Source organism: Haematobia irritans, chromosome 4 (genome assembly GCF_050003625.1).
Source record: "Haematobia irritans isolate KBUSLIRL chromosome 4, ASM5000362v1, whole genome shotgun sequence".
Lineage (NCBI taxonomy): Eukaryota > Metazoa > Arthropoda > Insecta > Diptera > Muscidae > Haematobia > Haematobia irritans.
In genome coordinates this window covers 191,082,006-191,099,489 of record NC_134400.1, presented here as the reverse complement: position 1 = coordinate 191,099,489, position 17,484 = coordinate 191,082,006, and the positions used below count along the sequence as shown (strand labels likewise).

At 31.8% G+C, this 17,484-nt stretch overlaps 1 protein-coding gene across 1 annotated transcript; it reads right to left on the bottom strand.

Annotated features, from left to right (window-relative positions):
• Positions 1-67: 67 nt before the first annotated feature.
• Positions 68-5,165, bottom strand: LOC142235909 (uncharacterized). The gene is made up of 2 exons (XM_075307158.1): positions 3,017-5,165; positions 68-120 (listed from the first exon to the last, which is right to left on the bottom strand). The coding sequence occupies exons 1-2, from the start codon at positions 5,163-5,165 to the stop codon at positions 68-70; spliced, it is 2,202 nt and encodes a 733-aa protein (XP_075163273.1).
• Between the last annotated feature and the right edge of the window lie 12,319 nt (positions 5,166-17,484).

Here is a 17,484-nt window from a genome sequence, read left to right as displayed (position 1 = left end):
GGAATAAAAAAGCCAAACAATGACGGCAAAAGAATATCATTTATCCACGTTCTATAAACATTTCATTTCATTTGTATTCTACGAAATGCATCATGCATTTATTCATAGACGTATATTGGGCTGTAATGCAAAGAAAACAAAAACCAACCAATTTTTTTTAAATTAAAATTTCGAAAAAAAAATTATGAAAATTTCATCGGTTGACTAAAACAAAACTCAATCACGAAAATTATTTTTTTTTCAATTAATTTTGTCAAACCTAAAGGCACTGAAGTTCCACAAATGTACAGGAACTCAAGGATATACAAAACTAAGTTAGACTGGAAAGAGCCAAGGAGATTAGCTTGCAAGAAGTCAGTAACTTATAAAGTCAGTAACTGAATTTGTTATTCATGAAAAGCCATTCCGAATTGAGCAGTTTGTGAACAAAAAAAAAATTTACTAAACCCTTCGATTGGTCACCAGAAATAAAGCGTCACCGATTGTATAATGTGGGCCGCCATAACGGCCGATGGTCGCTCTCCGCTTGTATTCCTGATCATGGGGTCACAATAAATGCCGAATATTTGCTTGGCCGTATGGCAAACATACAAAGGTATGTGAACAGAGGCACTCCCCAAGGAGGAGTCCTATCACCTCTTCTTTGGAATGTTGCTGTAAACAACCTTCTGGTTTCCCTAGAAAAAGAAAGGATAAAAGTGGTGGCATACGCAGATAATGTGGCAGTCAGGCGAAAATTCCCATCCACAATCAGAGATATTATACCCTCCGGATAACGGAGAAATGGGTGAAAGAGAATAGTCTTGGGGTAAATCCTGAAAAGATATAACTAGTCATGTACTGCAAAGATCACAAAACTCCCACGGTTAAGCCCATATCTTTAGGGGGTATTGAAATTCCCTTTGGTGAGTGTGCAAAATACCTTGCCATTATTCTGGACAGGAAGCTGAACTTTAGGCTTAATATTGAAGAAAGGGCGAGAAAAACCACGGTAGCTTTGTACTCGTGCACAAAGGCAATAGGAAACCGAAAATTGTGCATTTGCTATACACGGCAGTGGTTAGACCTATAATGCTATATGGTGTTGTAGTCTGGTGGTCGGCACTTCAGCAAACGACAGGTTTAGATAAAGTTCAGCGTATAGCGTGTTTGTGTATCTCAGGCGCATTCAGTAAGACAGGAACAGATTTCCTTAATGTCATGCTGTATCTATTGCCTTTAGACATTTTGGCCAAACAGTCAGCTGCAACAACGGCTGTGCGGTTGCGCGAGCTATCGCTATGGTCGGAAAAAATGTACGGTCACAGTTCGGTCCTCAAACTAATGCCAGATGTGCCTAACGTAGTGGATTACACTCTGGCGAAACCACTTTTCGACAAAAAGTTTGAAACTCTAATTCCCAACAGTGAGGCGTGGTGCACACAGGCCCCGGGGGAAAAACAACATATAGATTTCTACACTGATGGCTCCAAATTGTATGGACAAGTGAATTTCGGAGTTTATTCTAAAGATCTGGAACTTCGAATAGCGAAAATATTACCTAATCATCGTAGTGTTTTTCAGGTTGAAATATTAGCAATAAGAGAGGTTGCGACTTGGCTGAGAAGTAATGTTCCAATAAATATTGGCATTAATATAAATTCAGACAGTCAACCTGCAATGAAATCCTTGGAATCTGTGTTCCTTAACTCGAAAACGCCCATCGACTGCCGCAAATCTCTTAATGAGATGGCTGAGCAGTACAATATTCACCTAATATGAGTGCCTGGCCATAGGAACATACCGGACAACTGCGAAGCAGATGAGTTAGCAAGGCTAGGAACTACCTTACATATTCCAGGGAAACCAGGGGAACTGTTGGTATGCCTCTGGCTACCTGCAAGCTCTTACTGCGTGAGAAGGCTGTTATGATGGCCAATGTTCGATGGGAGAATTGCAAGGGTTGTAACGACACCAAGCAAATATGGCCTCATTTAAACTTAAACCGCACACTAGATATACTAGTGTTCTCAAGACGTCAGATATCACTCCTGATATGTGCTACAACGGGTCGCTAGAAAAAAATGTTGACAACACTTTCTCAAAAGAAAAAAAATTGACAAAATTTTCTATAGAAATAAAAGTTTGACAAAATTTCCTATAAAAATAAAATTTTGGCAAAAACTTCTATAAAAATAAAATTTTGGCAAAAAAATCTATAAAAATAAAATTTTGACAAAATTTGGTATAAAAATAAAATTTTGACAAAATTTGGTATAGAAATAAAATTTTGACAAAATTTTCTATAGAAATAAAATTTTGACAAAATTTTCTATAGAAATAAAATTTTGACAAAATTTTCTATAGAAATAAAATTTTTTAAAAATATTTTTGAGTGTTGTTGACCTATTTTATGTTTATTCTGATTATTAATTTTGTTCGGCTTGAGGTCATAGAAACAATCGATTATTGATTTGTTTTAATATTTATTTCCAATATTTCGGTTAGTGCCACTAACCATCTTCTGGGATTTTGTATCTACATAAATTACAAAAATTAAATTACTTTTAATGTTCACAAATCACAATATTATTTTAGATATAATATATTGAAAATAACTAACGTGAGTTCGTGTGATGCTGTTCGTTCTGCAAGCCACCGTACACTAAGCTTCGTTTGTGTCGATGCTTGTTTATGATGTGTCGATACATTCTCGCGCATTCTTCCGTGTCTTTTTTGAAATTCATTCTCTTGTCAGGAGAGAGATCTATTATATTAAGCATCTCAAGAGTGTATCTACGCCTATGATTATTCTCTTGAGCAAGTATCTCGACGTCTGTGAAGTTGGGCTTGTGTCCTGTTGTTGCACAGTGAGCTGCAAGTGCTGTTTTTTGCTCTACTGATTTGTCTACAGCTTTAAGGTCTGATTTATGCGACGAAAGTCTTGTCTTAAGTTTGGTCATTGTAGTGCCAACATATGCCATTGGGCATATGTTGGACTTGTCTCCATTACATTTAATTTTGTACACTATGTTACTCCTGTCCTCATTCTTTATTTTTGACTTTGTGTTGCTGAATAATTCCTTTACTGTTCTCGATGTGCGTGAAGCAATTTGAATCTTGTCCTTGTTATATACGTCCGATTTGAAAAAACGCTCTGAGAATCCTTCAACGTAAGTCATGGGTTTGTATGACTTATCCTTATTATGGTCCGGCTCTTCAATAGTCTTAGTTTTAATGTTTTCGTCAAGTGTTTTATTTTTAACGCGATTTATTAGTCTGCTTATTATTCTATTTGGAAAATCGTTTGTGGTCAATATTTGTCTTATCTTTATTTCATTCTCCTTGTGGAATTCTGCATCACTTATCCTTAAGATTCGATCTATAAAATTGATTGCTGTCATATGGATTATACTTTTATTGTGTTTTGAATTATAATTTATTAGTCGTCCAGTTGCTGTAGGTTTTTGATACCAATTCAGCCTCAAACAATTATCATCTCTCAGTATGTTACAGTCTAAATATGGTAGCTTGTTATCCTTCCCTAACTCCATTGTAAATTGTATTTGACTGTGGAATGAGTTTAATGCGTCAAGAGTACTTTCCACGTCGGTTTTCTTTACTATCGCAAATATGTCGTCCACATATTTTGTTATAATTCGAGGTTTCGGTATCTTGCTTAAGGACACGTCTAGTAGCTCTTCCATGATGATGTCAGCAATTATTGGAGATGCTGGAGATCCCATTGGCATTCCTTTCAATTGTTCATATGTCTTATCTTCATATTTGAAGTACCTACTGTCTTTGATACAAAATAGTGCTAGTTCCTTGAAAATATCACGAGGTATTTTTGTATAATTTTTGATTAAGTCCCATTTCTTCTCAATCATTGTAATGGCTAGGTTTACCGGTATACTGGGAAACAGTGATACAACATCAAACGATATCAGGATTTCATCATCTGTTAGCCTTACATTCTTAATCTTCGTTTTAAAGTCAATCGCGTCTTTTACATTGTATTTTGAATCTTTGGTGACGTTCTTTAAGATACTAGATATATATCTGCACATCTTATACGATGGTGCATTGATCGATGAGCAAATTGGTCTCAATGGTGTTCCTTCCTTGTGTACCTTCGGAAGGCCGTAAATCCTTGGGGCTATAGCAGTTTTACTCGTCAATTTATTCTTTTCCTCGATGCTGATTAAGTTTTCTTTATATAATTTTTCCACTAATTTATTATTCTTGGTTTGAAATTTCGATGTTGGATCAATTTTTAACCGTTTGTAACTACACATGTCGTGTATTATCGTATGCATTTTGGATTTGTATTCTTTGCTGTCCATAGCAACAGTTTTTCCACCTTTATCCGCACTTAATATTAAAACATCCTTGTTGTCTTTCAAATATTTCTTCGTTTGAGCCACTGTACCTAGTATAAATTTGTCTCTTTTGTTTACGTTTGTCTTGTGTAAATGGTCATCTATCAGTGTTGTGAACTTTGTTCTTGCTATTTCTTGCTCTTCTTTGTCATCTGTAGTTCTCACCAAGTCTTCTCCTTCTGCGATGACTTTCAGTAGAGGAAATTGAGCTCTCGTCAAAGGGAGCGAATACTTCGGGTCTAGTGAGAGAAGCCACTGCACATTTGTTGGTATGTGTTTGTTCGTTGTATTTACAAACCATTGCTCGTTGAACTTTATGTTGATCTCTTTGTTGTGCTGTTGTAGTAGATTCTCAAATTTCTTTCTGTGTGTGGTTTTGTTTTTGTTGATTTGACTGTTGAAAAGAGAAAGTTCGCTGTCGATAAATAGTTTTAGATCCTCATTGATCAAGAGGTCTCTCAATTGAGTATGTATTGATGTAATTTTCTCACTATTGAGCTTGATTTGTTTGTGTTTTTCTTGTATTAGAAGCTTCAAAATTTTTAAGTGAAAATTGTAGTTATGATTTGCTAATGTTTTTTCTACATTTGGCGCGATTTTGTTGTTGCTGTCTGTAAATATATCATATATGTGTTTGGTAGTATTGACAATAAAGTTAGGGATAATGCCGCTTTCTCTGCATTTTATCAGAAAAGTCACAGACGATTTTAAGTTAGCTTTCTGTTTGTTATGTCTGGAATACTGTTTGGTGATTTTGTAAGAGTGAGCATTATAATTTCTTTTAATTCTTGTGTAGATAGTCATTTTTGGTGAATATTTGCGGCGTGCCTTCCGCTTGTTTTTTAAAAATATTTTTGAGTGTTGTTGACCTATTTTATGTTTATTCTGATTATTAATTTTTGACAAAATTTTCTATAGAAATAAAATTTTGACACAATTTTCTTTAGAAATAAAATTTTGATAAAATTTTCTATACAAAGAGAATTTTGACAAAATTTTCTATAGAAAAAAAATTTGACAACATTTCCTATAGAAAGAAAATTTTGACAAAATTTTCTATAGAAAAAAATGTTAAAAAAATTACCAATGTTCGATTTAGATCCAAAACCAAATAACAAAGACGTTTATGAAATTAAAGAGATAGAAAATGCGATCATAACTGTTGAACCGGTAAAGGCATTTGAAGATGTCGTTCAGTGTTTCCGATGCCAGGAATTTGGACATATCAAATCATACTGTAAAAAGCCTTATAGTTGTGTCAAGTGTGGCTTAGCTCATCCAACTTCTCAATGTAGAAAGAAAAAGAAACGCCACCACAATGCGTCAGTTGTTTAGAAAGACATACCGCAAACTACAAAGGATGCAAAGTATATAAAAATATTGTTTCAAAATGTTCGCAAAAGACAGGAGACAACAAATTAATAATACTGAGGAGACTCATTACCAACCACGAACTGATAATCTAACCTATTCGCAGGTCGTAAAAGGTTCCACATTTGATTCGAATAATGCTATTCTACAAAAACTTGAAACCATGATAGCACGACAAATTGAATTAACGAATACATTGATAAACATGATGCCAATGCTTATTTCCAAATTATGCAAGTAGATATTGGAATAGCACAATGGAATGCCAATGGCATTTCCCGTCATAAAAATGAAATTGAAGTATTTTTACAGAATAATTATATTGAAATACTCCTAATCTCCGAGACCCATTTCACAAACAGGTCATTTTTCCATATTCAAAACTACGATTTAGCGACTGCCAATCATCCTGATAATAAAGCTCATGCGGGATCACCTGTGTTTATAAAGTCAAACATTAATTACGATATCATTGAACCAGTTATCAAACCGCACATTCAAGCTTCAGGGGTAAAGATCTACTGCAGGAATTATTCTGTAGATATAGTGTCAATATATTGTCCACCTAGGCACAATATTAACTATGGTCAGTATGATCGATTTTTCAAAAATTTTGGAAATAAATTTATTGTGTGCGGAGATTATAATGCTAAACATCCATGGTGGAGATCGAGTATTCAAAACCCAAATGGGAAAGAACTGTTTAAATGCGTAATGAATAATGGCTATAAAACTCTATCCACTGGAAATCCTACTCATTGGCCTTCAGACCCTTAATGGCATATCTCAAAATAATTTAAATATAGAAGATTCAGACGACCTAACACGAACAAATCGTATTGCAACATAAAAGGTTATGATGTAGTGTATTCTAACCATCCTGACAACTCTGCGCATGGAGGTGCTGCAGTTATTATCAAATCGACAATAAAATACGAAGTTGCAGATCCTATATCACAGCCTTATCTACAGGCAGCTGGTGTCAAAATATTTTGCGACAATACAAACACATCCATTTATTCAGTTTACTTTCCACCTAAATTCAATCTGAAATGTGAGCAGTATGAGAGGTTTTTCACTAAACTCGGAAAAAAGTTTATTGTAGGAGGAGACTTTAATGCTAAGCATCAGTGGTGGGGCTCACGGCTTGCCATAGGGATCTATAAATCGAAAATCGATTAATCGATTATTCGAATTTTGGCATGAAAATCTAAAAAAGTCGAAATCGATTATTAAGCTAAAAATAATCGCAAAATCGATTTTAGATTTTCAGCTAATTTTTAGTTTTGATCACCAAAAATTTAGTTTAAATTTTGAACTAGAAAAATAAAAATTCTGATTTTATTAAATAAAATATCAAATTGGTGGAAATGAATCCTTTGTGTTTTCAATTTCCTTGAATTTATAGTGTAATTATTTGGGGAAATAAAAATTAATGATTGGCACATGTTAAAAATTTTATGTTGAACATTTTAATTTTTAAACAAATTTAAAAATTAACATGTTTGACTGGAACTAATTTTCTGCTTTTATTAACAACTATTGTTAATAATACTCACAAAAAGACAAATAGATTTCATAAAATCGTATATTTTTTAGAATCATTATTTCTATGAAAATCGATTATGAAAAATCGAATATTCGAATTTTAATTGGTAAAAATAATCGAAAATCGATTTTTGATTAAAAGTCAATAATCGAAATGTCGAAAAATCGATTATTGGTTTGTACTTTAGATCCCTATCTTGCCAATCCTAAAGGAAAGGAGTTGTTAAAATGTATTATAAAACACAAATACAATACTCTTTCTACCGGAACTCCTACCTTCTGGCCTACCGATCCCAATAAAATACCCGATCTCCTAGATTTCTTTATATACGGGGGTATTCCTCAAACTTCATTGACAATAAAATCCTCTGAAGATCTTAGTTCAGATCATAGTCCGATAATCGTTAATTATGCTACACAATTTTGTCGTAAGTTGCCTGGTCGTAAGTTGATAACATCAAAAACAGATCTAACTCAGTTTCAAAATTGGATAGAAGATAATTTAAATTTGAATATTAGTATCAAGAGCTGTTCGGAGTTGGATGAAGCGGTAGAAAAGTTTACCACATTAATTCATGAAGCGGCTTTCATATCAACACCACAATCACAACCTAAAAACCGCTCATCATTTAATATTTAGAACACGTAGACCTCAAGATAAGTCGGCACTGAATAGTGCTACCAAACATCTAAAGAAATGTATAAAGGATTATAAAAACGGTACTTTGAATGATTTTTTAAGAAACTTAAATCCTGGTGACAGGAATGAATGTAACTTATGGAGAGCCACCAAATATTTGAAAAGGCCCAAAAAACGCAATCCACCTATAAGAAATTCTCTTGGATCGTGGTGCAGATCTGATGAGCAAAAAGCCGATGCATTCAAAACTTTTTAGAAGATACATTTACTCCATTTAATCTTTGCCACTCAACAGAATCAAAAGAAACCATAGATTTTTTAGATATAGCATGCCAAATGCATCGACCTATAAAACCCATTAAATTTTGTGAAGTATAGAATGAAGTGAAAAAGCTCAATTCAAAAAAGTCTCCAGGAGCTGATCTAATAGGTGGCAAGGAGATAAAGATGCTACCCAAAAAAGGGCTAATTTACATAACTCTCCTATTTAACTCGATATTAAGACTATCTTACTTCCCTAGTCATTGGAAGCTTGCAAAAATTGTCATGGTGTTAAAACCCGGCAAAAAAGAAAATGAAGTCTCCTCTTACAGGCCCATAAGTCTCCTACCAACATTTTCGAAATTGTTTGAAAAACTTTTTCAGAAACGGTTGCTACCAGTATTGGAAAAATTAAATATTATTCCAGAACACCAGTTTGGATTTCGAACTTCCCATGGGACCCCTGAACAATGTCACAGAGTTGTGAAAGAAATACGTTCCAGTCTAGAAAATAAAGAGTACTGCGTTGCCGCCTTCTTAGATGTGAAACAAGCTTTTGACCGTGTTTGGCACGAAGGATTACTTTACAAAATCAAGATTATGCTTCCATCTCCTTACTATCTTTTAATAAAATCTTATCTTGATAATAGGCATTTTTATGTTGATGTTAATAATGTCAAGTCTGGTATTGGGATTGTTAAGTCTGGAGTACCACAAGGCAGTGTACTGGGCCCAGTTCTTTACACTATATACACATCAGATATGCCTGTAAATAATGATGTAACTGTTGCCACCTACGCCGATGATACTGCAATATTGGGATCCAATACTTCTCCATTTAAAGCATCCAAACTTATGGCTAAAAAGGTGGAATATCAAAGTTAATCCTGAAAAATCAACTCACGTTACTTATACCCTGAGAGCAGATGAATTGTATACTTTAAAAATTCATGGAGAGTTAATACCTAAACACACTAATGTGAAATACTTGGGGCTTCATATAGATAGAAGTCTGACATGGAAAAAACATATAGAAGCAAAAAGAAATCAATTAAATATCAAAACAAAAAGTATGTTTTGGCTCCTCGGCCCAAAGTTCGAGCTGTCATTGCAAAATAAAGTTCTACTATATAAAACTATTTTAAAACCCATATGGACTTATGGAATCGAACTTTGGGGTACTGCTGCCAACTCCAACCTAGAAATCTTACAAAGATATCAATCTAAAACACTTCGAACAATTTCAAACGCTCCTTGGTACATGAAAAACAGCAACATACACAAAGATCTTGGTGTCCCCTTTCTTAAAGATGTAATAGCCACTAAGAGTACCAATTATCTAAACAGACTTAGCTATCATCCAAATATTTTAGCTATAACTTTATTAGATGACACTTACGAAAAAAGACGCCTCAAACGCACTCACATTCTTGATTTGCCTTTTTTGAATAAATAATATAATATTGTATAGTATATGCTAAAAATGTAAAACGTTATAGAAATAGTTATTAATAAATTTGCTTATTATTGTATTTTAAATAGATTGCAAATAAAGAGTAAAAGAAAAAAAAGCAATAAAATTTTGACAAATTTTTCTTTAAAAAAAATTTTTTTGACAAAATTTTCTATAGAAATAAAATTTTTGACTACATTTCTTATTGAAATAAAATTTTGAAAAAATTTTCTACAGAAATAAAATTTTGACAAAATTTTCCATAGAAATAAAATTTTGACAAAATTTTCCATAGAAGTAAAATATTGACAAAATTTTCTATAAAACTAAAATTCAGACAAAATTTTCTATAGAAATAAACTATTGACAAAATTTTCTATAGAAATAACATTTTGACAAAATTTTCCATAGAAATAAAATTTTGACAAAATTTTCCATAGAAATAAAATTTTGACAAAATTTTCCATAGAAATAAAATATTGACAAAATTCTTTATAGAAATAAAAATTTGACAAAATTTTCTATAAAACTAAAATTCAGACAAAATCTTCAATAAAAAAAAATGTTAACAAAATTTTCAATAAAACGAAAATTTAGACAAAATTTTTAATACTCATAAAATTTTGACAAAATTTTCTTTAGAAATAAAATTTTGACAAAATTTTCTATAGAAAAAAAAATTTTGACAAAATTTTCTATAGACATAAAATTTTGACAAAATTTTCTATAGAAATAAAATTTTTGACAACATTTCCTCTAGAAATAAAATTTCGACAAAATTCTTTATACAAATAAAATTTTGCAAAATTTTCTAGAAATAAAATTTGACAAAATTTTCAATAAAACTAAAAGTCAGACAAAATATTCAATAGCAATAAAATGTTGACAACATTTTCCATAGAGATAAAATTTTGGCAAAATTTTTTATAGAAATAAAATGTTGACAAAATTTTCTATAGAAATAAATTTTAACAAAATTTTCTATTGAAATAAAATTTTGACAAAATTTTCTAAGGAATAAAATTTTTGACAAAATTTTCTATAAAACCAAAATTCAGACAAAATTTTCAATAGCACTAAAATGTTTTCTATAGAAATAAAATTTTGACAAAATTTTCTATAGAAATAAAATTTTGACAAAATTTTCTATAGAAATAAAATGTTTGAGAACATTTCCTCTAGAAATAAAATTTTTACAAAATTTTCTATACAAATAAAATTTTTGACAAAATTTTCTATAAAACCGAAATTCAGACAAAATTTTCAATAACAATAAAATGGTGACAACATTTCTATAGAAATAAAATGTTGACAAAATTGTCTATATAAATAAAATGTTGACAAAATTTTCTATAGAAATAAAATTATGATAAAATTTCCTATAGAAATAAAGCTTTGACAATATTTTCTATAGAAATAAAATGTTGTACTCAGTTCGAGATACTATACACCCCAATAAAAAGCGTTCCAAAAAAAATCACATTCACAAACACAAAACATGTGTTTTATAAACAAAATGTCCTGGCTTTTTTGTTTTTAGTCAACGGATACGGATGCTGATGTTGCTGTTGTTTTGTTATACTCACTGTCGTTTACGAAAGCGTTTATACCTCAAAAATAGCCCTCCTCACATTTTCCGCTACATTGTTTCATCGTTTCGTTTTAGTTGTTGATTTTGATGATGACACACTTTTCATTTCCTTTACCGTTGTTATGTTTTTCTTTTATTTTTTTCCGCTTTTATTTTATGCAGTTTAGAAAGTGAGAGGGCGGGCGGGCGTGCTCAAAAAACAAGATTATTCAAAATCCTGGGTACCATTTGTAATGTCTAAGGTCAAGCATTTAGTTTTAAGGGCTCTTGAGTACAATAGGACCCCGTGAATGAATGCTAACATTGCATTTTCCACCAATCGAGAGAGAGAGAGAGCGGCTCAGTCTAAGATGACATTGCACTTTTCGTTGCAGTTGTTTAACTGGGCTTTTTAATGGATTCATATAAATGTGCTATATGATGTCTATGTCCTTTGTGCAATAAATCAATATTTGAATTGAATCAAGGACAATTTCTGAAGATAAGGCATCATATTGTGTAGTGGGTTTTGGTAGAAAGATAGAACGGCTGGGAAGTATTCCAATATACTTTTGGGTTTTATGCAGATATAAAAGGGGAAGACCGTGGAAAGAAAGGTCATACTTTTACAGGTAATACCTTCGCCGGACACCTCCAGACTGTAGACTGGGCAGGCAGAAGGTAAACTCGAGTCTTTCACGCCCTAAGGTTGGATAGCTCACTCTATGGCCATCAGAATGTACTCAAGATGATAAATGCCGCCAAAAAGGCCAAAATCAATTGACCGTATTGTTTGGCTACGAGGATGCTGGAGCGAATGGGTTGCATTATGGCATTTAGATAATAGTCTTCCCATACTGGAACCAATAATGCAGTCACCCCTCGGAGACTTATCTAGCTAACATTCTGGAATCTTTTAATGGAAGCAGTACATCAGCACGGTTTCTACTTGGGTCATTCACATGGGAGAATTCACGGACAAACTTGCAGAAATATTATATTCCAAAGGTTTCAACACGGCGAACCCTACTGTACCCTCTAAGGGGATTTTATGGAGGTATCCATAACATCCCCAATTTTATCGCCGTGGACTAACGATGAAAACCAGGAGCTCTATACCCCATTCGTCGCCAGAGAATTCCTCTATGAACTCGGAAGAGCCCCATTCCCGTTTGGTCTCCTGGTATTAGCGAAATCCAATCCAATCCGAAACTCCTGATCCGTATTGTCGTAGGTCGTAGGAATCTGGCGAGCCTTAAGGACAGAACCAAATAATCGAGAAGGTTCAGCGGTTAAAACTCGAAGTGTCCATATGTAATAGGTACTTTTAGTTAATGTGGTATCACAATGGACTGAATAGTCTATGTCAGACTGAAACTTAATCGGGCTGCCACTTTAACCTAACCTAAAGCCAGAAAAAATATAAAAAAATATATTGTTGTCCACTTAGGCCACTATAGGGAGCCACCGTGGTGCAATGGTTAGCATGCCCGCCTTGCATACACAAGGTCGTGGGTTCGATTCCTGCTACGACCGAACACCAAATAGTTTTTCAGCGGTGGACTATCCCACCTCAGTAATGCTGGTGACATTTCTGAGGGTTTCAAAGCTTCTCTAAGTGGTTTCACTGGAATGTGGAACGCCGTTCGGACTCGGCTATAAAAAGGAGGTCCCTTGTCATTGAGCTTAACATGGAATCGGGCAGCACTCAGTGATAAGAGAGAAGTTCACCACTGTGGTATCACAATGGACTGAATAGTCTAAGTGAGCTTGATACATCGGGCTGCCACATAACCTAACCTAACCTAGGCCACTATAAGTCCATTGTAATTCCTCAAGGAAATTTTTTCAACTTCTTCCTCCTGAGGAGACCACCTTTAAAGTCGCTCAAGAACTTCAATTTTCTCGTTTTCTTTAAATTTATTTTAAACATCCAACCAGAGGCCCTGATGAAGGCGAGTATGTTCCTGAAGCTGCATTCCCGCAGATCGGTGAGAGCTTGAAAGAAAAATGAACCCAGTATCTTGTTTCTTCTTGAAAGAAAAATGAACCCAGTATCTTGTTTATTCTAAGGAATAATACTGGTACGGAAGATGTACGTGTCTTCTTTATTTTCCGAGTCGAGACCACGGTTGCCACTCTAGCCAAAAATATTTTTAAAAAAATTTGGAGAAAATTTTATCAAAAGTCAAATCAAACAAACAAATCTTACTTTGCATAATTTTATTTCTATAGAAAATTATGCCAATACTTTATTTCTCTAGAAAATGTTGCCAAAATTTTATTTCTATATAGAATATTTTGTCAAAATTTTATTTCTATAGGACATTTTGTCAAAATTTTATTTCTATAGAAAAATTTGTCAAAATTTTATTAATATAGACAAATTTGTCAAAATTTTATTTTTATAGAAAATTTTGTAAAAATTTTATTTTTATAGAAAATTTTGTAAAAATTTTATTTCTATAGAAAATTTTGCCAAAATTTTATTTCTATAGAAAATTTTGTCAAAATTTTATTTCTATAGAAAATTTTGTCAAAATTTTATTTCTATAGAAAATTTTGCCAAAATTTTATTTCTATAGAAAATTTGCCAAATTTTATTTCTATAGAAAATTTTTTCGAAATTTTATTTTTATAGAAAATTTTGTCGAAATTTTATTTCTATAAGATAGTTTGTCGACATTTTAGCTCTACAGGACAATTTTGTCAAAATTTTATTTCTATAGAAATTTTTTTCAAAATTTTATTTCTGTAGAAAATTTTGTCAAAATTTTATTTCTATAGAAAATTTTGTCAAAATCTTATTTCTATAGAAAATTTTGTCGAAATTTTATTTCTACAAACAATTTTGTCAAAATTTTATTTCTACAGAAAATTTTGTCAAAATTTTATTTCTATAGAAAATTTTATCAAACTTTTATTTCTATAGAAAATTTTATCAAAATTTTATTTCTACAGAAAATTTTGTCAAAATTTTTGTTTCTATTGAATATTTTGTCAAAATTTTACTGCTATAGAAAATGTTGTCAACATTTCATTTCTATATTAAATGTTGCCAAATTTTATTTCTATAGAAATTTTTGGTCAAAATTTTATTTTTATAGAAAATTTTATCAAAATTTTTTTCCTATGGGAAAGTTTGTCAAAATTTTATTTTTATAGAAAATTTTGTAAAAATTTTATTTCTATAGAAATTTTTGTCCAAATTGGATACATTCTTTTCCTCTGTTGGTTAAGCTACTCTTATAGTTTAGTCAACACAATGGTTTTAAAGCTGAGATCAAAACAACAAATACAAATTTTATTTCTACAGAAAATTTTGTCCATATTTTATTTCTATAGAAAATTTTGTCAAAATGTTATTGTTGTTTTTGATTTCAGCTTAAAACCATGCATTGACTAAACTACAGGTGTAGCTTAACCAACAGAGGAAAAGAATGTTTGTCAAATTTAGTTGGGCAAAGCCCTATAGACTGCAAGATGGCTGGATGTACAGCCGTTTCGGAATTCCCACATTCCTCATCAGCATCCTCTATTTGCAACAAAACTATCAACTCAACCCAAAGTGAACTACACCTTTAGGCAGTAGCCGACTATCAAACCTTTTTTCGGGAGGTTCAAGTGTAGTTCACTTTGGGCTGAGTGAATTACCCGAATTTATTCTGATAATTGGTTGATAGTTTTGCTGCAAGTAGAGGGTGCTGATGAGGAATGTGGTAATGCCAGAACGTGCGTCCATTCAACCATCGTGCAGTCTATAGGGCTTTGCCCAAATAAATTTGACGAGCATACTTTTCCTCCGTTGGTTAAACTACGCTTGTAGTTTAGTCAATGCATGGTTTTAAGCTGAGATCAAAAACAACAATAATGATTGAAAAGTAAACCAATAATAACAACAAAAAAAAACAAAAAAATGTCAAAATTTTATTTTTATAGGAGAGTTTTATAGAGAAAATGTTGTCAAAATTTAATTTCTAAAGAAAATTTTGTCAAACTTCTATTTCTATAGAAAATTTTGTGAACATGCTATTTCTATTGAAAATTTTGTCACAAAATTATTTCTAGAAAATTTTATTTCTATCGAAAATTTTGCCAAATTGCCAAATATAGCAAAGTTTGTCAAAATTTTATTTCTATTGGAAAATTATGTCAAAATTTTATTTCTATATAAAATTTTGTCAAAATTTTATTTCTATAGAAAATTTTGTCAAAATTTTATTTCTATAGACAATTTTGTCAAAATTATACTTCTATAGAACATTTTGTTAAAATTTTATTTCTATAGAAAATTTTGTTAACATTTTATTTCTTTAGAAAAATTTTGTCAAAATTTTATTTCTTTAGGAAAAATTTGTCAAAATTTTATTTCTATAGCAAATCTTGTTAAAATTGTATTTCTGTACAAAATTTTGTCCAAATTTTATTTCTATAGAAAATTTTGTGAAAAATGTTATTTCTATAGAAAATTTAGTCCAAATTTTATTTCTATAGAAAATCTTGTCAAAATTGTATTTCTGTACAAAATTTTGTCAAAATTTTATTTCTATAGAAAATTTTGTGAAAAATGTTATTTCTATAGGAAAGTTTGTCAAAATTTTATTTCTATTGGAAAATTTTGTCAAAATTGTAATTCTATAGAAAATTTTGTCAAACTTCTATTTCTATAGAAAATTTTGTGAACATGCTATTTCTATTGAAAATTTTGTCAAAAAATTATTTTTAGAAATTTTTTTGTCTATAGAAAATGCCAAATTGTATTTCTGTAGAAAATTTTTGTCAAAATTTTATTTCTATTGAAAACTTTGTCCAAATTTTATTTCTATAGAAAATTTTGTCATAATTTTATTTCTATAGAAAATGTTGTCACAATTTTAATTATATTGAAAATCTTGTCAAAAGTGACGCGGGTATAATAAGTTTGTCATTTCGTTTGTAACACATCGAACTATCGATTTCCGACTATATAAAGTATATATATTCTTGATCATGGAGAAATTCTTAGACGATATACCGATGTCCGCCTGTCCGTCTGTCTGTCTGTCTGTCTGTTGTAATCACGCTACAGTCTTCAATAATGAAGCAATCGTGCTGAAAATTTGCACAAACTCGTCTTTTGCCTGCAGACGGGTCAAGTTCGAAGATGGGCTATATCGGTCCAGGTTTTGATATAGTCCCCATATAAACAGACCTCCCGATTTGGGGTCTTGGGCTTATAGAAACCGTAGTTTTTATCCAATTTGTCTGAAATTGGAAATCTAGAGGTATTGTAGGACCACAAATACGTGTGCCAAGAATTGTGAGTATCGGTTCATATTTTGGTATAGCCTCCATATAGACCGATCTCCCGATTTGGGGTCTTGGGCTTATAGAAACCACAGTTTTTATTAAATTTACCTGAAATTGGAAGTCTGGAGGTATTATAGGACCACAAATACGTGTGCCAAGAATTGTGAGTATCGGTCCATATTTTGGTATAGCCTCCATATAGACCGATCTCCCGATTTGGGGTCTTGGGCTTATAGAAACCGCAGTTTTTATTCAAATTACCTGAAATTGGAAATCTAGAGGTACTGTAGGACCACAAATATTTTATTTCTATAGAAAATTTTGTGAAAAATTTTATTTCTATAGGAAAGTTTGTCAAAATTTTATTTCTATTGGAAAATTTTGTCAAAATTGTAATTCTATAGAAAATTTTGTCAAACTTCTATTTCTATAGAAAATTTTGTGAACATGCTATTTCTATTGAAAATTTTGTCAAAAAATTATTTCTAGAAAATTTTTTGTCTATAGAAAATGCCAAATTGTATTTCTGTAGAAAATTTTTGTCAAAATTTTATTTCTATTGAAAACTTTGTCCAAATTTTATTTCTATAGAAAATTTTGTCATAATTTTATTTCTATAGAAAATGTTGTCACAATTTTAATTATATTGAAAATCTTGTCAAAAGTGACGGGGGTATAATAAGTTTGTCATTTCGTTTGTAACACATCGAACTATCGATTTCCGACTATATAAAGTATATATATTCTTGATCATGGAGAAATTCTTAGACGATATACCGATGTCCGCCTGTCCTTCTGTCTGTCTGTCTGTTGTAATCACGCTACAGTCTTCAATAATGAAGCAATCGTGCTGAAAATTTGCACAAACTCGTCTTTTGCCTGCAGACGGGTCAAGTTCGAAGATGGGCTATATCGGTCCAGGTTTTGATATAGTCCCCATATAAACAGACCTCCCGATTTGGGGTCTTGGGCTTATAGAAACCGTAGTTTT

Coding starts and splice junctions, on each gene's coding strand:
- LOC142235909 (XM_075307158.1), bottom strand. CDS start 5,165: ATGACTATCTACACAAGAATTAAAAGAAATTATAATGCTCACTCTTAC. Junction 121..3,016: donor AATAAAGAATGAGGACAGGA/GTAACATAGTGT, acceptor TTTGCATTACAG/CCCAATATACGTCTATGAAT.